Below are 23,927 nucleotides of genomic sequence, written 5' to 3' on the forward strand. Positions count from 1 at the left end.
TACAAGGTCAAGTGCAAAGCCTCGAAATTGATTATGCACGCCGACTCAAACGGGCGATCATCGTAAACGCTATTTCACCTAAATCAACATTATAAATTCTTTGCATCGTAATAAGCTATTGTTTAATTTATAGCGATATTTAGAGATATCAGATAATTTGTGAATAAATTAAGGTGTAACCGATCTCGTTTGAATGGATACGCGGCGACGGACCGTGGCCGAACAAACCGTTGGCTATCTCAATCGCCTCGCCTCGACCGGCTCTATTTATGCTAATCACTTGGAATTTCTAAGATCAAAACCGCGCTACAAGTATTATCCGTATCACCGGCCGGTGATTTGTGGGCGTCGGCTCACCGTGGCTCCGGAAGAACGATGAGACCAACATTTAGTTTTTTAGTAAGCAAAGGCGAGGTCAATCGGTTTCGGCTGCCTATAAAATTTCTCGCGTACCAAATCCGGTGATCGATATGTAGTTTGTGGGCGAAATAAGTCCGAAGATACTCATTGACTATGTTCTATTCATGCGATTCATTTATTGCTGCCTCCAAGGGACGTGTCATTAACTGATGACATGTAATCTACTGAAGAATTTCTCGCCTACAGCGGAAAATAAATCCATATAATTATATTTATTTGATGGTTTTCTTTGGAATAACATCCTGCTACACACTCCAATCAACGTGAAACTAGTTTTAGTTATAAGATGTGCCATATTTGGTACCTCCAAGTGGAAGATTAAACGTCAACAACGTATCTTAATCTAATGTGCAGTTTATCGTTTATTTCCATCATTCATGTGTTCATAACGACGGTAAACCTTCCGTAGTTTCGGACGGTGTGTGCAGTGCGTTAACCCAGTGGCCTTTCCATGACTCTTTCGTTTGGTTCCCAGGCTAAGTTCCTCTCAATTAAGCAAATGATGTTCCATTGTTTACTAGTTGGTTTTTCTAAATGTGATTGCTTCACGGTACACAATTCATTATTTTGTAGTTGTGATCGGTAACATCAGTCAACCGTCAAGAGAACGACACTCCCACGGTACGTCTTCACGCCAACGAGAAAGATTGTTCCCAGAAAGGTAAGCTTACACAAGATAATTAAAAAGTCATGGACGAAGTTAGAACAGCTCATTCGTTCATAACTTATTTACATTTAAGTTACAGTCGTTTGAATCGAAATAATAAGATTTACTCAAGTCAATGTATGTACATCCATCACTGGAACAATATAATTTTTGTCTAACTCGCAATGACTCACAAAGCGCTCTGCTCGAACTATTTCGCGCTATACTTTTTGCTGTTCACTATTTTTTTACACTTACATAATCACAACAATCATCGCGCACTTGTTTTGTATAGCTCTTTATAATTGCTCGAAGACATTATAATGCGGAAGTCAATACAGAAATTGCAAAAAGTTGCTGGTCATACATTTTCATTTCGTGATTAATATGAAATAGTAATAATATAAAGATAGATGGGTGTTATTCAGGGGCCTCTCGACCTCGTAGACTCGAATGCCGTGACGAAAGGACGCTCAAAGGGGCAAAAAAACTGCGTTAGTAAGACAAGTCTGGTACAATCACATATTTGAATGGGAGACAGTTGGGCTTTTGTTCTTTGACATTATTACGGTACAAGTGTCACGGCCAGCGGAAATAAGTGCTCAACATACATGCTCTATGAATCAGTACTTACGAATTTGTGTATGTCAGTTTTCGTGACTGCAAATTAGGACTTTTACAATCTTTAAAATGTAAAATAATCATAATTTGCGGTATTAAAGCATATTAAAATAATTTATCAGAAACATAACATATTGAAGCATAACATAATGTTTTTAATTTAATTATCTCATATATTATGGTTATTTAAATAATAACTATCCATCTTGAACTAGGTGCGGTGTTCTGGTCGGAATTTAATTGAAGAATGTCGCGAAATATTTTATGTGCCTATTATATTTTATTACTTTTCAATTTAGATGACTCATACAAGTGGGTGCCCCAATCTTAATCTAAGCCCGCATAAGTGATTTTTTTTAACTTGCACATTTTTGTCCACACATAAGACTATTACACTTCTGCTATTGTGTAAGTAAGTAGGTAGTTTTGCTGACCCAGAGGTAACCGGTTTGATTCCCGAGTTCTGAAGGCTATTTGAATTTAACAATTTTTCTGGAATGTTCTCCAAGAGCAACCCTGGAATTGACAACGTGGTATATGAAATGCCACATGGGATTAACATTAGTTATTTTCACCTTATGTAACACTACTGTGTTTCATACACCTTCGACCATAATACAAGCGTAATGTAAGCATAATCTTAATATAAGCGTAAGCGTTATTCAAAACTTAGGTACTTCAGTAATTAACTGCATCCTTTTTAAATTCGTGCTGAAGAATATTCAGATGCTTAGTCGGAACTTTATATGGACCATCAAATGTAAGTCATTGGGACAAAAATTGTGTTCGTAACTAAATCCCACTGACCCCGAGATCGTACACTATCATTTACAAAACCGGCTTCGAAAATAGAGGTTTCTAACCCAACTATGAATAAACATATAAACACAAATTACATTTAAAAGTGCATTTCCAATAACTATTAAAGTGAAGTGTCGTTTAGAAGACATGTTGTTTCCTTTACTCTTCTATTGAGGAAGGTTAATAAAACTTTTCTTTTATTTAGGCCTTTTGTAATTTTGAATATGTTAGTTTTGACTTTCACCTTTTTGATATGTGTGAGGTCTGTGTTTACGTGGAGTGGAACTTTTAACCTCATATGTGTAGGTATTATAATTGTCAAAAAAAAGAAACCCTTTGTTATAGTTAGTCTAAAAGGCCTTTAGATCTTATAATTTAGGCATCAGACTTTAATTTATTTTCAATATCAATATTAAGTAACCATACATACACACATAATATCACGCCTTTTTCCATAGGGGTAGGCAGAAACCAAAGAATGCCACTTGGTACGATCTTTACATGCTTACATACTATTTAGTAACCACTGTTTTCAAAACATATGTTGTCATTTAGCTTGGGTTACACACAAACCTGAGACTATGTTTTAAATAAAAGGTAATATTGGGAAACTGGTCTTATGGTGAAGGATAAATAAAGATACTTTTATATTGGACTGCAACAGTCAACTGTTCAGACAATGCCAGTTCAATGACCATTTTTTTTTCTAGACGTAATTTTTTAGCTGAAATAATACCTGTCTTCATAACAGCCGAATCACGTAACACAAAGCCTTGCACAAAAGACCTTGACTCGTGTGGAAATTTTATATTAGCGTAACTAATTACGAGTAATTGTGTTAAATATGTATTCTGCAATTTTGACATGTAATGTTGGTAAAAAAACATTTGGAAATTGAGTCATATTGTACAGAAATCGTAACTGAGTTCTGTGAATAATTATGGGAATAATCTAAAGTTTTAGTTGTTTTGGATTTTTTTGTGATATATAATTCTTCTAGTATCTTCTAGGTTTTTTTCTTTAACTAATTTTATGCAAATTCCCACGTTTACTGCAATCTCCATTAGGAAAGATAAAAAGTGACATAAGACATCAGTACCGTGATGAATGAAATATCTTAATCACAACTTACGATATTCATGATAACTTTATATCAAAGAAAAGAAACAACTTACTTGTAAAAAATGGTGCCTTATAACCCTTCATAACTTGGCGGTTAAGCAATCACGGGATACTAATAGAATGAACTATGTACTAATAGAATTTAAAAATCGTAGCATTTACATATTTTTATTTGTTTCTTTTGTAAATGGCTTTATCATTGGCCAGCAAAGACCCTTCCAAACGTACCACAATCAGAAAAACATTCTCGCATTAACAATTCCCAAAACGTAAACCTTAATTAGATACCAATCATGATCGAAATCTATAAATAATAAGTCGCCGTGAATGACCGAATGGGAGGCAGACATGGCTAGCATGTAATGACTCAGTGTGTGACGTCATCGCAACGTGCACCATGCCACGACTCGACATGCTCTGGACAACATATGAATGTTAAATGAATATTAAAAGAAAATAAAAGGGATACGGGATTAGTCATACGAGTAATACCTATTATTTGTTTATTGAGGTGATTTTTGTTTTAGTATTTAGTTTGTTCTCTTACATATTATTATGTAGAGCTGTGTGAACCTAGAGCTAAATGTGAAAATATAAAGAAGCTATAAGCAGAATGGAATCATTGACTTGTTAATAGTTTAACTGAAACTATAAGGTTCGTGCAAATAGTCAATGGAATATAGAATTGGTCACCAATCGAATCGTGATCGCGGTTGAAGTAAGTGAGAAGTTACTCACTAGTTAAGAATAAAAATAAAAATTGTCTCGGACAGTGCATCCATGCTACAAGCCTTACAAAATAACGTTATAACATCTGCCCTTGTTCTGGAATGCCATAATGCGCTCCAGGCTATTGCACGTACGAACACGGTTACCCTGCAATGGATCAAAGGGCACAGCAACTCAATGGGAAACGATGCAGCTGATGAACTAGCTAAAAGGGGATCAAATGGAACAGTACTTGGACCGGAACCACTACTGCCTATCCCCCAAGCACAAATTAAATCTTGGCTGAACAGAAACACCGAAGCGAAACACCTAAAAGAATGGAACAACAGCAAAGGTTGCAGGCAAACTAAGGCTGCAGTTCCGGTGGCACCTAAGAATCTTGCCCGCAACCTTATCAGTCTAAAAAGGGACAAAATACGCAAGGTAATAGGAATCCTAACCGGCCATTGTCCCCTAAACAAACATCTATGTACAATAGGTGTGACGGACAGCCCTCTGTGCAGAGGATGCATGGAGGCAGAGGAAACACCACAACATGTACTTGTGGAATGCAACAGCGTGGCGGACCAACGAGCACGAACAAAAATACTGACAACAACACTCCAGGAAGCCTGCAGCAACTTGAAAAAGCTACTGAAGTTCTGGGAGGAACTAGGTTGGCTGGAGTGAGGGTGAATCAACGCAACAATGTGAGAGGGTAGATACACGCACAAAGGCCCATTTAAGAGGCTAAGTGCGGAAAAAGCCCAGGAAACCTAACCTAACCTAAAGTGAGAAGTTGATTCTATTGAAAGTGCTTTACTTTTAAAATGGGTGCAATGTTTGGTATAAATTTGATTCACAGGTACTCATATGTAGCGATTAAGCGTTATTTAAACAACATTTTTCGTCATATCTCAGGATATTGATCCTCTATCTTAATAACACGGCGCCAGGTATAAAAACCAACAACAGATCCCCTTATTCCCCACGATAAACGTTTTTCTATCAATAACAGTCTGGATAAATCGTAAATCTTTGTAGCACATTATGTTTCATAATAATACTGTTACGCGCTTCAAGCAATTTGTATGTTTGTCAATCTTGAATCAGTAACGCTCTGTTTATATCATAAATGATATAATGTAGCATATTATATTATATGCTGTTTACATCATATATAGGAAATATAATCAGGAAGACTTACATTCACTTGCAAACGATCAGTGTGGTAAGAAAACATTAGCTATGTAAGGGGTAGTATAGTGGTATTTATGATAATTGTAAAAGTGCAAGTATAAACTTTGATTTAGCTCTGCAATTGTTAATTCAAAACACCATATCGAATATTTATTTGGCAAAATCATGTGTTAAGGGATGATTACATATTTATAAAAAAAATGCGACAAATTGAAAACATTCCCCCTTTTTTTGAAATCGCCTGATAATAAACAGATGACCCTTGCCCAGCAGTGGGATCATTGAAAACTGAATGGGACAGTCATATGACTTTCCCATTCGATGAAAAAAAAAGTAAGAAGAGCGACTAGATAAAGTCAAGTTAGAAGTTTTCAAGTTGCTTGAAGGAACCAACACCATATAAAATGTTGATAAGAACAAAGCCAAAAGCGAAAGGAACTATTGAATTGATATCCAAAGAAAGAAAATATAATGATTATTAAGATTACATAAACTTATATTCATAAGTAATAACAATCGAAATAATTATTTAATGTTACGCATTCAATGACATGCAAAATTAAGTTTCTTGTACCAAATTAATTATTATAGCACGAATTTAAATAAAACCGTTATTAAAATGGTATGTAATTTAGCTTTCGTTTATTTTAAGAAGAAAACCATTATATTGGAATTTTTATTTAACAAAGTACCACCAGTTGTGTTGATATGCATTTATGTGGAAGAAAACTTCTTAAGTGAAAGATATCATAAAGCACTACGTCGGTAAATAAACGGCCAATTTGTAAATATTTATTTATTATAATAATAATATTATAATTTTGATAGATCGAATGCAATCACATATATCTTGGGTTTAATATTTTTCCTACATACTAAAGTAGAGTCCATCCCGTTACAAAGCTTGCTGAAAGTAAAATTCATTTAGTCGATTTCAAAAGGACTTAAGGCCTTACCCCTCCCTCGTTACGGGAGGACCTGAGACCTTTCTCAGTAGTGGAAAAATAGCCCTAGAGGTAAAATACTGCGTATTGTATGAAATGGTCAGTAAAAAATCAAACAGTTCTAATCAATACATCTATTTATAGACGCATATCAATAGTTCACCTAACAAAAAGGTACTTTCTTTCCAGCCCTTTATAGAAAGCGCCGTGAAAGCTCCACACAAACAAGTCTAATACACTATCCATCAAAATAATGACATGCAATAGAGGTATAAAATCAAAATAACACCAAACAAATCATTCAAGGCGAGACACCATTAGTAACAAAAGAAGCTAAGTTCATTCAATCACGTTTTGTTCAACACTCAAAGAGAAACGTGTAGTATCGATTTTAGTACTAATGTATATGCGAATAACCCCCCGAATTGCGTTTCTTTTTGTATGAGTTTTAACGCTATTGAATAGATAAACTACCGCTAAATGTACCTCAAAAACCGGGGGTAAGTCGTGGCTAGCTATGCTGTTCACTTGTATTTTTTTTGATTATCCCGTATACTCAATTTTTTAAAGCGCCTCTCTGGGTCAATCTTAAAAGATATTTTGATTTCCCTGCAAGTAATCTTAATGTTTCTGAAATCGACTAGCATTGCTTTGTCTAGCTTTTAAATAAAGTCTCAATAAAATCGATTCAGTCGTTACAAAGATACCCCTCGAGAGACAGACTGACAAACAGCCAGAACCATAAACCAGATATATAAAAATGTATGTTTGCTTCGTCATCACATACTTAACTAATGGACTACAGACTACACGGTTATTTTGGAAGCACAGACAGATAGACAAACACATTATTTATAAATAATCTTAACACGCGAACTTTGACTCTGATACGAATATAATAGTCAAAAACAATGATGATGACAGTGAAAGTCAGCCTTGCAACTCTGAACTATGTAATGACGGGTATCGCACACATTATCACCATTTTTGAAAGTTGTGAAAGTTATCTAAATACAGTTATTTGCTTGTACTTTGGGTTTATTGTACATTTTATTGGTTAAGTTTTGCGTGGCAAGGTTTGGCCTGGTGTCTCTACCGTGAAAGTAACGCACAAGTGTCCTGTGAACCCCGTAACACTATAAGACCATTTACTTGTGGTCTTCAACCAGTTGACAGAAATAAATAAAATGTTTTTTTAATTGGTTCAGTAGTTTCAGATTATTCGTACACACACAAACAAAATTTGCCTAATTATATTTATTTATTGGGGTTATAAAATTGTTGTGTTGGTAGCTTTGCTTTTATTAATAACAATCGTTCACGCACTAATTAGTCATGCATATAATTACATAAATATATTTAAGACTGTAATTAAATTCGTGACCGCACAGAAATATTTGGTTATTTATGAATCGTGAACATTAATGACCAAATAAATATTATAATAAGATTTCGTTATATGTAAATATAATAGCAAAAAAATATTAACGTAAATCTTTGATAAGTCACGCAAATATTTGACCGTTAAACGGATGCTTGATCTAACGGACTTGACCGATAAGATACTAAACAAACAACTAACCTTCGTGAAATAAAACCGCCATTTTTATATTTACACATTTAAAAAAGAACGCAGCAATACCAACCGTATTGACAGGAATCTAAAAAAAGAACGATATACCACAGACCACAAATAAAAAAGAAAACATACACTAATTGGCAGCTGGCAACGATAAGTATTAACAGGTCCGGTAAAAAAGAGGTCCATAGATGGATATCTTAGGAAGAACACAGATTTGATTGTAAACAAACAGTGTAATATAAACATTGTAAACAAACTTGAACGATACGATAGCACGTTGCTTTCCGTTGGCTGTTCAAACAAACCAAAATATACTGCGTAAACATTCGAAATTGAGTGTAGATGTGATAATAAATTTAAAAAACCTGTCAAGTGTGAGTCGGATTCACGCACTCCCATATTCCGTACAAAAAAACAGCAAATAAATCACGTTTTTTGTAAATCTATATATAGTTTTTTGTATTTGTTGTTGTAGTACCATCTATAAAAATTTCAACTGCCAGTAACTGCCTAACTATTACGGTTCATGAGATATAGCCTGGTGACAGACGAGCAGCGGAGTATTGGGTTTTTAGGTGCCCGTTTTTATCCTTTCGATACGGAGCTCCAGAAACTTATACTATTTCCTACAGGATAGGAATGGGGCGGAGCAGTGTCTTATTGTACTCCAACATGTTCTAAGAACCCTTTGCCTAGTTCAAACGTGTTTTCGATGCATTGTTTTGATAGTTCTTTTTATTTGAGAACATTTAAACTACCCTTTATGGGTGTACTCAGGTGGAATAAATAGAAAAGGGACGAATTCTGAATAGATAAAGAACTAGTGGGATTTTTTTCGAACTCGTAAATTATTTATAGAATCCTACAGTACTTTTTGATAGACTTCACAAATAATAAAAGTTAACGGATAGATTTTCTATTGAAATATAAAAATCCATGCGTTATCTGACACTTTATCTATCGTATTTAATAACCGTTAGTTTACGGTTGGTGGTTAAAGAGATTCCTAAAAGAAGTTTTTTTTTTCGATTGCTATAGTTTTTAACAAAAATGCAAGATTTTTGACACCAGCATTTTGGAGACCCTATCAAAATATAAAACGTATCTTTCCAATTTCAAAGTAACAAACCCCTCTATATAAAAACTTTACATGAATCATAAGCAAGGGAAGTGCTATTTTTTATATAGGTAATATAAAAACAGTCTTAACGTTCCTTTCCGCCTACCAATTATAAGTAATGCTACAAACATTTTTGGAATTAAAGAGATAGATAGGCGTTTAAGTACTGCAGGAACTAACACAGGCCTTTTAGGAACTGTTTGTAGGCGTTTTGATCTTGAATCTAAATAGCCTTGAAAATGAGAACGATTTCGTAACGATAACGCTAAGAAAACAGGCTTTTTAATATTATTTCTGTCATCAAATTATATGGAAATAATATCCTCTCGTGTAAACGTATACCTACGTCACACCTAATCGCTCCACTGGCTCTACACTTGAAATAAAATATTATACGGAAACATATCACTATGTGTGCATACATACACATGCTAAATAATGTAAAACTCGTCTCAAGACGTGGGTGCAGCATCTATACAAATATTGACGGAAGCACAACAGTGACATCCTCAAAACACCATTTGGCTGACAAAAAAATATTTGTAGAGGCACATGTGTTCATACACAACCCGAGTTTTAGATGACCGTTAAATTACAAATTTTCAAATTAAAATACATCAACAACTTCATTCATTTAAAACTTAAACGTCAGATAATGTCAACTAATTTTCGCAGAACATTTTGTTGCGATTAAAAAGTTTAAATTAGAAAAAAACTCAAAGGTCAGCACAGTGGGTCCAATTTACCAAGACAATTACTCAACAAAAACACTAAATGCCAAGTGGAAAATGTCGTGCACTCACCTCATGGTATACGGTCGTCATCTTAACTCACTTTGTTTTGTTTTGCAAACTATAACTTTACTTGTCACAATCAAACACACATTTCACAAATTAAAAAAAATAAACGAACAATATGGCTGGTATTTTTATTCCGTATAAAAAAAATATCTGACAACTGTCAAACTTCCCGCCAAGCGTGCGTAAAAAAAATTAAAAGCAAAGGCACACAGTTACGCAGCCTACGACGTTGGCGCGTGTGACGCGTTCCGTGTTTAGGATCGGCACTGAGCGACGGGCGATAGCGTCGGTTGAATGGATGACGATGCCGCTCAGCTGCTATGCTCAATGAACCATTCGAGTTCGGAGGTCACCGATCAACGCGACCCCAACGTTGGTGCTTAAAGTTTCTCTATTACCCTATAAACCCAAAATACTGCATACGATAAATATATGCGATGACATTTCAACACTTCGTTAACGTCTACATTCAGCCCGTTATTTAATAGCGACCTACATTTATTTTGTGGCCCGTCAATAATAGCGTGTTTTTTTAATTGTGTATCAGGTTTTAAATTGAGGGTTCCAAAAAGTAAATCTTGTATTAATTATAAGATCAATGCGTCATTGGAGAGGTTTGAAGCAAAAAGTCGGACTATCGACCCGATTCTATCGAGTTTATCGTGGCCAGTCGAAATGTTTTTGCCGATGACAGACAGACACTGGAGTTCGTCGACAGTGATCATTGAGATTATTTTGTCATGGAACCGGTATTATCGCCCGAGTCTGAAGCTAATACGGTGTAAAACACGAAGCTTTAGCTTATCAATAAAGTATTGCTACGCCGCTTCTAAATCAATTTTTAAAATCGTCAGAAAAAAAGCAATGGAACATAAAGTGTTTTAAAAATTTCGTGTATTAGACCGTTATTGAATTTTCTAGACAATTTCGTTTGGTTCCTTGCGGTACTGGTTACACACAATTGATTTCCAAAATTATAGTGTATGTGTAAATTTAGATTGGCAGTAGTTCAACGAACGGGATCTTGATGGGAAATAAATTGGATTTTGACGTTTAATCTAACGATACCAATCCGACGACTAATCGTGTCTTTTTATAGCAACCGTAGATAATGTATTTCTAGACAGACAGATAAGTTTAATATTTCGAACAATAAATTTTGCGTTTCTTCTTGTCATATGCGAAATATTGCTTTAAGTCAGTGTGTAACTGTGTCTCTACCTTAAAAATAACTAGTACTCTGTCGAAATTGAGTGCAAAATTAAGATTACAAATTCAAAAAACAATGTTAGTAATATTTCAACGATTCCGTTACCGGTAGCTCTATTATAACAGTTGCACATAACGATGGTAATGATGTATTACCCGCGGGTTACTCCAGCCATTGTTAGATGCAAACGAAACAAAAACATAAGCATTATGGTCTTATTGTGCTCATTGTGGCAAAGGCGTTCAGTTTGTGGTCATTGTAGAACATTGTATGTAGTTTTACACTGCTTAAGGTTTAAAAAATAGTGAAAGAAGTAATTTGAATAAAAAGTTACAACTTGTTATTTGTTTTATGATGTTTTTGAGGAAACGTTTGAACTAGTAAACTAGTGTTCTAAATTCTAATGGAATAACATTTTTTAAGAAACATGCAAAAAAGTTTTAGATTTTGTTTTGTAGGCATAGTTATGAAACTTTTTATCGACATTAAACCAGTTAACCAACCAAAACTTCAGAGGAAAGTTTTATGTATGTATAACCCTTTTAACGTCAAAATTATACTAAAGTGTAATAAAAAGAAATTAAACTTTGGCTTAATTCTGCTTTTGGGGTCAACGAGTACTAAATAGGCCAATAAATTACTTTAAATAGACAGAAAACTCACATAAAATAAACAAATAAGTACAGTAAAGTTTCCAATCGATTTCTTGGCTATCAGCCGTGGGAATCGAGAACAAAGACGGCCGCTTCTTTATAGCCAATGTCTCTCGATATCCATATAAGAGTTGATGCCTGCCAATCGGTTGGGACAATCGACAGGGACTTAGGACACGAAATTGTGTGAAAACTTCAGAACTTCTGAGATCTGTGATCCTACATAGAGCTAATAGGAAGGATGCAAAGTACTTAAGTTGTAACTTTGGACTTGATAAGCTTATTATGTAAACAATGAACTTGAATTTGGTATCAAGCCAAAGTTAATTTAATCTGGAGCAGCTACTTACTTTTCACATGTTTTACATGTCACATTAATTTCAAGTATTTCCAAAACATTAGCTATGGTCCTTATCAAACTTATCCCTTTGATTTTAAAAACAAATTTCAGTCTAAGAAAACGTTAGTAAGTAGTAGTAAAAATAAGAATAAGCACTTTCCCACTTTCGTCTAATAAAGACGAAACTCGGAGTATTGAGCTCAGATTTAAAATATTCCGAACAAATACAAAGGGCCTGCGAATCGTCCCTGCAAATCGGCCCCAAAAGAACAAAAGTAGTTGCTTCAAACGATGCGGGGAAATGCAACGGCTATATCGATTAGATAACGATCATGATGTATCGATAGCGAACTTTAGTTATACGGGTCATTACCGAGATGTTCGTACAGAATTGATATTGTGTTGTTAATTCACTAATGGGGAAGTTTCGATGCGGTCGTTTGTTGTAAAAGAAATGGGGTTAAAGCACCTAAAAATTGGGAGTTACGCTTTTTAGAATATACTTTAAATTTTATTTTACGCTACTCTCTGGCTGGTAGTGTATACGACTGTTGATCATGAGACCCCGGGTTCTATTCTCGGGCAAAGTGTTATAGGTGTTAACATTGATATTAGAAAATATCTACCCGGAGTTTGGCAATAGGCAATAGGTTGGTCCCTTTTTACATCACTAATATTGGAAATGGTGAAAAGTGGATATATTTCATATAGATATCATATTCATAGCAGGCCGAAACAAAACTATAAAACAACGTCATTATTCTGGCTAATCTTTATATATATAATTCTTCTGTAAGTGTGTATGTCACTGAACTTCTCTTAAACGACTGGACCGATTTTGATAAAATTTTTTGTGTGTGTTCAAGGGGATCTGAGAATGGTTTAGATTCACAAAAAAAAAATATATAAAATTCTCGCGTCACAGTTTTCGTTACCGTACTCCTCCAAAACGGCTTGACCGATTCTCATGAAACTTTGTGAGCATATTGAGTAGGTCTGAGAATCGGCCAACATCTATTTTTAATGCCCCTAAGTGACACTTTTTTCTTTTTTAACGCAAAACAACGTTTGCCGGGTCAGCTAGTAATATATACAATTAAGAACTATTTTTTTTATTCACACCTTCCTGTAATTCCAGAGACATTCCAATACTTCCTGTATGTGTCACATTGACATTTCTAACCTTCTTGGCTCAACTTCTTCGTATGAGCAATGATTCTATGAAATGACATTAATATCTGTATGTTTATTCTTTTGGTATGTAGCAGATGTGACTAGACCACACATAGAAACAGGATTGTTTATAGGTTTAACTTCTGAGTAATATATGGGTTAGTCCGATGTGCGCAAACAAATACCAAACTTTTGAGCCCGTGACCACGGTCGATGCAATTCGATCGAAACGTCGGGTAAACACATAAGGTATAATAAACCTTCAATTTTTAATCGGTTGAAGACCAGTGGCATTGTCAATGTAAATAAAAATGTATCACCGAAATGTATGTATGTGCATAACTTTTGAACAACTAAACTAAATTAGGTTTTTTTTTTAATTTGAAACTGTCTGGACAACGTTTGTTTGGGATCGATGGAATTAAAATTCTCATGGGAATGGAATCAAAGGCATAAAATTGTGCTGTACCTGTACGAAGTCGGGCCAATCCTATCAGCTTCACCATACATTTACTTTTCTAATTAACACAAACACAATGTCGGCTTTAAACAAAAATAAATGTCAAGACAACAATGCGCTAAACATTCTAATAAAAAAACTACGTAAGCTTGGCTAGGAGGTGCGCGTGCGATCAAACGATCTCATAGAACTTTGGCGCCAGCTCGACGATTCTAAATCACTGTTTTAGACAAAAAAACACCGGCCAAGTTTGCGTTAGATTCGCGCATGAAGGGTTCCGTGACATTATTAAATAAAAAACTAAGTATAAAGAAATACATTTGCTGTATGGGTGCCCCCTAAATATTTTTTTAATTTACATTAAATCATTTCCTTTTAGAGTTACTTATAAATACATATTCTGTAAATATTTCAAGCGACTACCTGTTGTCATTATGAATATCGAGCAAAACAATCACGTGTGATGTTTGGATCTCCCTTTAAAGTTCCTATTAGTTTAATGTAAAGATTTCAACTGTCTTACTATCACGGTTCATAGACATACAGGCAGACAGACAGCGAAGTCTTGGTAATAGGGTCCAGCTTTTACGGAACCCTAAAAACGACTCATTATCGAAAGCAATTCATTATTAACAGAATAGATCGGCATTTTAAACTTGTCCGACATTTTTCTTCAGCTGTCGATTATAAGATAAAAGAGTATCAATAACACGAAATTTAGATATTTGCCAAGTATTTTTATTTTAGTGTATTTCTTATCGATGTTTTAGTATAGCATAATGTGACTATGTTTTGGCAGACTTGTTGAAATATTGGGTCATTTTATAGTCGATGGCGCCAGTCGTATTATCCTGTTTTGTATTTAATATTCTTTAAAAATAACTTCTAAGATTTTATTATACGTGCAGATGTTACCAGTGTAAGAAACTTAAAATTCTGACAACCAATCTTACCAAGGGGTACCTATATGGTTATAACCCAGGGTTGTGGAGGTCCCATAGGCAGTCGCTCGATGTATAAAATACTAGTATTCAGCTGCATCTGGCTTAGCTGGTGATGCAAAGGGAGCTGAGGAAATACATGTTTTACGAATAATTTTGCCGAAATTATTATTGCATAAATGCTTCAAATAAAATGCGATTAAACTTATTACGCCAGTTCATTGATATGTTCTACTTCCCTTAATTCACAAGTCACAATATTAAAATAGACTTAGTAATTAATTATGATTACAGACCAAAAAGTTTGCATAAAGCTTATGACTGGTCATTAAAAATGATTTAAATTAATTTATTGCGCTTTTCTTATGATTGACAGCTTTACAAACAAATTAATAACTTAACTTAACTAAACGTATTAACGTTCTGACAAAATAGTTTTAGTCGTTAACTAGAAGAAATAGAATAGCTAGGATTAGAAGTAGGTATATAAATGATCGTGTGTGAGTTGTCTTATAATATATATATATATATATATTTTTTATATATAATCTAAATATTTCTTGATAATCGTAGTTGTAAACACATAATACGAAATAAGGACACGTGTACACTCGCGTGCTGTGGGGTTTCTCTCGCAAATTCGACGCTGGCTGGTGTAATCCGGTTTTCGTGACCACTTTCTACAGATTCCCACTGCGCTAAACCCTTAGAAGTGCTAATGGACTTTATTGGGTCATTGTATACCAGTGGTATATTGAGTTTAGTGACTTTAAAAGTAAAGTGACAATTCGAAAAATATGTTCCGTTACTTTTACAAACGTTTGACTATTGTAGGTTCGAAGAGGCTAGCCAATTGTAATATTATTATGACGCGGTTAAAGTTGCTTACTTAAGTAATCATCTGTAAGACCAGTATGTACCTACCAAGATCTGTAAGACTAGTATGCGCGAAGAAAGATAACTTTTTAAATACCCGTGCGTCTAATTTCTTCAATTTTTATTAAGTAGTTTCTGCTTGAAGTACAGAAAGGCAACGGTCAACATTATAAAGATCATTTGACAAATTTACTGTTTATCTACAACTTAGGAAACTTAAAACTTAAGAATATTCTTTTTTTATTTTTTGTAGCTACTAAACTGACCAAGCTTTAGTGTGAAGTTAGCTATCTCATCTTCTCAGAAAACCACCATGACCAAACTCAGGAAACGTAAGAAGAACCTAATCGCCGACTCATCTAATCACGTTACGCGTAACTTGACACTGGAAAACAATGCAAATGACCTTTATCATAGTTACGTAATTTAGAAAATAACAGTTTAAAAGCGAACCATTGTACCAACATAATAATGAGAACATTCTCCTAACGTCATTTAGAATGCCAAGATCTTACGCTTATCGGTACCGACCCATCAAATAATGAGATTTTGTAATACCTTATAAATGTTTTGATGCAATTTTATACGAGATATATTTTCTGTTATGTTATTATTTGATGTCCGTTTGCCAATTGCATCCTTATCTAATTGGAAACCAAGATGTTTAGTTCCGTCGTGTTGGTAGCCACGAGTTAACAGCTCAGCTAACATAAAAATAAGTTTGATGCTTTCAAGTGCGACGTTTTTGTGAAGCTATTACATGTATTATTTATCATCGTTAAAACCTGTAATATTTTTAATCCTCTGCGAACTCTATGTAACGGTCAAGTCAACTGTTCCTTCACAAGAAAACAAAAGCGTTGATAAATAATGCGAAAATAAATACGATACAAAAGAAAAAAAACGTCAAGAAGTAGGTACGTCTCAGCACTTCTCCAAATCACAAATATTGAAGATAATTCCTTACCGGAAAGAAATTAAAGATGCAAAAATATCTCTCACGAACCTTCTCACAAGAAGAACCTTCCCTTTTCAATCGAAGATAATACCTATGCAACCTACTGACAAGAAAACATCGTAAGCAAATTGCATTTTTTTCTTATCACGTACAGATAAGTTGCGGATGCAAATTCCTACGTTATTTTTATCTATGTGTAATTGTCAGCCCACACATTCTTGTATACAGGATGCGTTAATGGCGCTACAGGTACTAGGTTGATGTCATTTGTTTGACAATTGTTCTGCGTTAATAATTATTATAATTGTTCTTGTGTGTTTACTACCGGTATTGTTATGATTTATTTGATTTAGGTTTGTAGCTTAGAATTTCCGTTTTCTACAGTACAGAATGTCTATTTTATATGAAATTAATTTAATATGTAAAGCTCACATGCTCTCAACATTTGATGTCATGGAATCGCTTTCAGGCATTTTCATGTAAACTATTCTGTTATAGGTAATTTCTAGAATACCTATTGGAGTTGGTAAGAAAATCTCTTATGAATTTTTATTTAAAATTATCCTGTCAATTTCAATTCCCCTTTCTTAAATGTCATTTCCAATGTTTTTTTTACTCTGAAGAGTGATGATCAGATGAGTCATGCAAGTAATATGCGTTTTTAAAAACCCCATGACTGTAATTTTATTTTGATATTTATAGGACATTACAAGATGAAATCGTGAACTTATTTTGTTAAAAATTTTCCTCCATTCACTCTTACTTTCCTGTTACAAAAAGATTAAAATCTGAATAACTACTTCTCATTTCTAAGAGGTGACATGTTTTCGTAACGTGAGCAGAATTATCAAAGAAATCTTGAAACCCTAGATTCTAGAGATCCTACAACAGATTTTCTAGAAATCTTGCAAAATAGTAAAAGGAAAGTAGAATCATATTACTATCTGCAAGTTAAGGAAAACTATGAAATAATATGAAACTTGATTTTCTTGAAAGCTTTGTCGAAAATTTACACCATCCCTTCAATGCATTACTATTAACAAAAATTAAAAGCTCTTGAAAATACATATGTACATACGTCATACATACATAAAATCACGCCTTTTCCTATAGGGGTAGGCGAAGACGCCACTTGGTAAGATCGTTACAAACTTCTCAAGTTTACTAAACAAACTACATATATGTATATTGAATATCACTTAAAGGCCTATAAAACGCATACAACCATAACAATTCCCTTGCTCTATTCACACCCATAAATCTTGTCTTGTCACATTTAAAAATGTACATATATCAAATATCACTTTAATATGAATAAAATGCATACAACTTAATCTCCATAGAAAAAAAGTGGACCAAAAACTTTCCTATAGAACTAGAAAACACAATAAAAGCTCAAGATGTAATAAATAACAGTAATAGTCATATGTGAGGCACGATAGCCCAAATACAAAGTGTCACACGTGCCGACAACCGTGTCGTGAGTTTAGATCACGATACTTGCAAGTGACGTGTTGTACACGCACCCTTATTGCTATTGAATGTTCGACAATTGCTTGTGTTGTGTATAAAGTGTGGTTTAAGATGTTGTAGACAATGCCTAGATTTGGTACAGTGTAGTTTAAAGTGTTGTATAGAATGTCTGGATTAGGTGGCAATGGTTATGGTGTTGTGAAGAATGGCTAGATTAAGTGTGGTGATGATAATTGGCTGCAGAATGAAGAATGTGGATTTAAGAGTAAGAATGATTTAAGTTTTATAAGATTTGGTTGGATGGTGGTTAATATAATATATGTCAAATATTATGTGAGGAATGCTTTTGAGTAATATAAAACAATAAGCCTAAGTGTAAGTAGCAGTAGTCTTACAGCATGTAGTATAGTTAAAGAAAATAAAACAAACTTTTTCATGAAATAGGTACACATGATTCGATCTTGTAAATTGTTTTGTCTGTAACGTTTACAATATGCAGGCAATGTGTATTGTATGCAAAAAGGCAAAAAGATATTCACACATTACTAACTGATTTAACAAGAGCATTAAGTAGACTTAATCTAGAAATTTCGTACAATGTCTATTTTATTAACTTTACCAGTAACATATACAAATCAATGCTTATTCCGCTCGCTTTGGGTGTACAAGGTGTAAAGTTTCGATTACGCAACTTCTGAAAATGGCAAGCGAAGGAATGATATCTAATTGTAAGGCCTTATTGGGAGAACAACAAATAAATTACTTGGAACGAACCTTATTGTACTGTGTTGTTTTTTTGTGTGATTCAACGGATATTAGTCAGACGGTCAGACTTGAGGAAGTCTGGTAAGGAACTATAGTACCGGCTTATTTACTAAGGATTGTTGACTCATTTGAAGTAAAATACGGGTTTTTTCGCCTCAAAACGTGCTCTATATTGTAGAAGTATGTACATATTTGAACCTATTCAACTGTCTGTGATTAAGTGCTTATTTTAGAGCTTGGGCATTTAATAATAAAACCACAAAATTACACCATTACGTTAATAAATAAAACATGTTGACAGGAATATGCGGCGTGAATAAAGATGAGAGGTCTTTGCCCAAAAGTGGGATGTCTAGCAGTATCAGTACGGCAATGATAGACTATGATTTTCGTATTTCTTAGCCTTTATGTAAACGACAGATATTGCTAACTCAGTCTTTGAAAATCAACATTTACATGTCCAAAGCACATTTGGCAACGCAAGCACCTGTGGCAATACTGGCAATTAATTGGCACAGTACCGCCTATCAGTTACCAGATATCCGAATAAATACACCGAATATGGCTGATTGCATGTACCCACATTTATTTCTAAGATAATAGCCATAAACAAATGGATCGAGATATCGCTCTGCTAGTCTAAGAACAGACCCGACACTATGCACCGAGATGTAATCTTTCAAACAAATTGCATTCGCGCATGCCATCATCCATTATTTTTATCATTTCGCGATTAATTGTAGTCATTGGATGTTTTTATCTATGTATTTTTCTTTGAGAATCGTGAACGTGCTAAAAAAAGGCTATAAAACTTTAGATAGTCGTGTCGTGTTGCAAAGAAAGTATAAGTGCGACAACGTATGTACGTAGATTAGCATACACCATTTATCTACTTTTTAGCTAAAAGTTATTAGCAAAAAACAGAAGCTGTATCAAACAGGCCACCGTCAGCCGCATAAGCTTGCAGGTCACTGATGTTCTGAATTCTAAATTTTGTGTACCTCCGCTAGCCGCAACCTTTGCATGTAAGACTCTACTAAAACTTAGTTGTTACTTGTTATACTATAGTCAGTTATAATCCTACTCCGTAGCGAAACAGATTTAATTTGACAGTTCGGATTGTCTTGTCGTAGCTATTAACATAGAAACGTCAATTTGGAGATTTAAAGTACCTATCTTATCGCGACAAGACGTTCTCTTGTTTCCAGTGCGGAATGAAGCTATAGTTACTAAGTCAAAAAGCTCTTGTAAGCTCATTAAATGTCTGCAGCTAGTCAAACCGGAGCATTTGTGTAACACACTTTTTTAAAGATATCCGCCCCGCGCGGCCGGGTCTATCCCACTAGTCCCGTTGAGTTGTCCCGTGACGGGACAACTGGCACTATTTTGTCCCAGTTGTCCCGTGGCGGGACAAGTGACACTGTTTTGGTGCCAGTTGTCCCGTTGCAGAAAAATCACGGGACTAATGGGACAGACGGAAGGGTCAAAACAACTGGTTCCATTGAGTTGTTGTGTAACAACAGGTACTTGGTACTTTAGTAAGATAGCAGACGTTGTACGTTGTGTTGTAGTACATTTTTTCTTAATTTCTAGTAGATAAGTTGAAATTACATTAGGTACATGTTGAATTGACTTGAGTGTTTGAGCTGCTCCAGGGTCCTGTTAACAATATATTTTCTAGTTTCCTTACATTATGTTTTTTCAAATAGGGAATTTCGGATAAGCATTTTACATTTATGGTATGGTAGGTCATAGATATAGACACTCTTGTCGATTTAATTATAAAGTGAAAAGCCCAAATGGTAAAAAAAACTTCTTGTGAATTTAATGTTTACATAGAGTAGCGTACAATTCATCATCTACTATCTTACCAAAGTACCAAGTACCTGTTGTCACGCAACAATTCAATGGAACCAGTTGTTTTGACCCTTCCGTCTGTCCCATTAGTCCCGTGATTTTTCTGCAACGGGACAACTGGCACCAAAACAGTGTCACTTGTCCCGCCACGGGACAACTGGGACAAAATAGTGCCAGTTGTCCCGTCACGGGACAACTCAACGGGACTAGTGGGATAGACCCGCGCGGCCAGTAGCATGCCTACAAATCGCACGGTTGTCGATTTTTGAGTCACAAAATTAGGTTGATTCTCTATGTTTTAAACACACTAAGTAGTAACTACTCAGTAGTAGCATACTTTCGTGCTAGTATTGAGCATGTGTAACTGTAACTTAAGGCTGCCTGTCCACTGCGCTGTCGCTGCGGTGGGGAGAAACGGAGAAATATTAACCAGCCGGATTAAACCACTCAAGAGAAAATTTTGTGCACTCCTAATGGTTAGTATTTATCCGTTTCTCCGCACCGCAGCCTCGCACCGCATCTATGGAACATCAGCCTAATACCAGTAACTAATAGAGTCGGACTTTTGAACCGAAATAATTTCTCTAAGGATTATCATCGTCACGGTGATTGTTTTTACAATCCATCAGAAAATCTTGAAGCTTGACAAATCGTTGCATGCAAGGCAAAAAAACCTCCCGAACTTGATCTGACACGAACATGTGCGGATTCGCTACAGGCATTTTAACTAAACCCGAAATTATATAAAAAGTGCACACCCCGTTGAATTTGATTTGACGGTTAAACTTATGTATGGAAAAGATAACTAACGTCTTAACACAGCAATCTTTATAAAAATATGGTATTTGATTGCATTCCCAATTCAATTATTATCCCATAATATAATATACCATAATATAAAGAAACTACTATTACTTTTTCTTTAAAAAAAAAAATATACATCAGCAATTCCTAGTGCGGGAGTACCGCACTAAGAATTGCTCTTGTGTATTTTTTATGTGTAATATTTATGTGTAATATTTAATCTTTTATATTTGCTTTTTTACGCAGGAGTGGTCCCATTCAATAAATTTATGTTTAAAAAACACAACAATTTGTCATAATAGGAATCATAATTAAAAATCCAATTAATTAACATTTATTTAACCTGGAAATAATTAAAATTTTTATTATAAAGTTATATGTCTAGACAAAGGCCATAATAATTAGCTAAAATTAATTTTATTTATAGTTTTATAATATTTACTTTCAAAACTATGGTCCATTAACAGTGGGTGGTCGAACATGAATACATTTAAGACCATTTAAATACTAATCGGATCATTATTTGGAATAATATGAAATATCCGTGCAAAATTGAAATTGACGGCTTAAATGTTCTAGTAGCCGTCTTATTAAGTAGCTTAGAATTTTGAATAATAAAGTAGATAATGTAAATTTAAATGTATTTAGGATTTTATTTGAGCGTAACGAATCGATTTGCAACGATAATGTAAAGACTTGTTATAAGCTCTTATTTATCGTAAACTTAACATTTTATTTTATTCCGGTCGGTTTTGAATGGAGGAATAGCTAAAAGAATATTTATGAGAAATCTGAGGTCCTAGTTTCATAAAGCTTTAGGCCGAGAAACCCTTAATTCGAAGACTAGACATTTTGAAATAATATAAAGTTCGTCGTCGTGGTCGCAGGCTTATATCTGTATCCTATTATATAATAAACATGGAACGCGAAAGTTTAAAAGTTAAAAAAATATATAATAAGTAATGAAGAACCAATATTCGTACGCAATGAAAAATTATTTTATTAGTTAAAAAACTAGGCTAACCAAGAATGTAGGTTTAAAAACAAGTAATCATAAACACCTAGATAAAGCACATAAATGTAAGCAAGTGGGTTATTCTCGTTCATTTTATATCTTTCATATCGACAATTTGCACGCACCACAATTTAATTATACCGCTAAACGATCAGATTTCTCATATTAATCGATTTTATTATTTCAAATTACGTTCTCAATTAAGAATAACCCAATTGAGTGTATAATGTTTCTTACACTCATGTATAAAATTACGCTTTTTCGCATAGGGATCTTATCTTATCTTGGGGGTGGGGGTGCCAGCTTATAGCCGGCTGACACTGCGACCATTATTGATCCTTTGTATCACCCCCTTCTTTGCTACTTTAGACGTTGGAAGGTGGAGCAAAACTTATCAGTTTTGTTATGCTCCCTGTCGGCAGTAGCCTGTAGTCTTCTGGTTTGTGGTATCCGCATCCTAGAAGATCCATTATTTTCCTTCCTGATATTCGCACAATATATTTTCGGTTTTGCATATATATGGGTAGGCAGAGACTAAAGAAAACCACTTGGTACGATACTAACAAACTTCCCTTGCCTCATTCACATCCATATATACATCTTTTCATACAGAAGTGTTTTTTAATGTTTCTTTAATAAGAATTACGGAAATACGAATGTGTGGAATGAACGCTTGACGCTTCATTGAGCTCGGCAATAAGGAAAGAGTAATTATTGGAAGCAATTTGTAATGGCACACCGTCCACTGACTGCGCGGAAGAAAGTGCATAAATATGTACGAATAACAAGGCTACTTTAACACTAATAGGATTTTTTGTTTTCTATAATTATAAATAGTTTCATACGTGAAATAGAAACAGCTTACAAATACAGGCGCAATGAGGAGTAATTTCCTACCATCGACAACCAGCTAAATTTCTTATCTCAAACTATCGACAGAATCGTTATTTTTTATTAAAGAATTCATCTATACAAATAAGAAAATTGAATGCAATTTTAAACACATTTAATCCCGTTAATACGACCTCGCTCAATCTGACACATAATAATGATGAATAGGTAGTAAGAATTATTAAAAAAATCTTAAGCAATCGACATAACCTAAAAATGCCAATACACTAACAATAGTCAATTTACACTACATTTAAAAAGCTCATCAGAAACTGACAGCTTTCAAAATAGTTTGACAACAAAACTACATGGTGCATTATTAGGCTGAATGATGATCTGCCTTTGCCACAAAATAATATCGATATCTATGTCAATATGAAGGCAAGGCTAACGTATTTCGCAATGGGGGGAAAATAATTGGGCACATCAATGATTTCAATTACGTATTTCATAAAATATATTGTCATGCCGCCAATACCTATAGTCTATATACAATTCGTCTAATAAAAGACGCATTGATTCTCATAATACTATCTCAAAACAATTG

General features: G+C 34.5%; 1 protein-coding gene across 2 annotated transcripts in view; it reads right to left on the reverse strand.

Annotated features, from left to right (window-relative positions):
- Positions 1-23,927, reverse strand: part of LOC142975928 (uncharacterized) — a 114,294-nt gene that overhangs the window by 52,297 nt on the left and 38,070 nt on the right. The window contains exon 1 of one of the 2 annotated variants that reach the window (XM_076119086.1): positions 9,968-10,238. The exons of the other annotated variant lie outside the window; for it this stretch is intronic. Coding sequence (XP_075975201.1) covers positions 9,968-9,988 — 21 coding nt within the window. The 5' untranslated portion in view covers positions 9,989-10,238. Of the gene's footprint in view, positions 1-9,967; positions 10,239-23,927 lie in introns of those variants that run through there. 2 annotated transcript variants of the gene reach the window in all.

The sequence above is a fragment of the Anticarsia gemmatalis genome, chromosome 10 (genome assembly GCF_050436995.1).
Source record: "Anticarsia gemmatalis isolate Benzon Research Colony breed Stoneville strain chromosome 10, ilAntGemm2 primary, whole genome shotgun sequence".
Taxonomy (NCBI): domain Eukaryota; kingdom Metazoa; phylum Arthropoda; class Insecta; order Lepidoptera; family Erebidae; genus Anticarsia; species Anticarsia gemmatalis.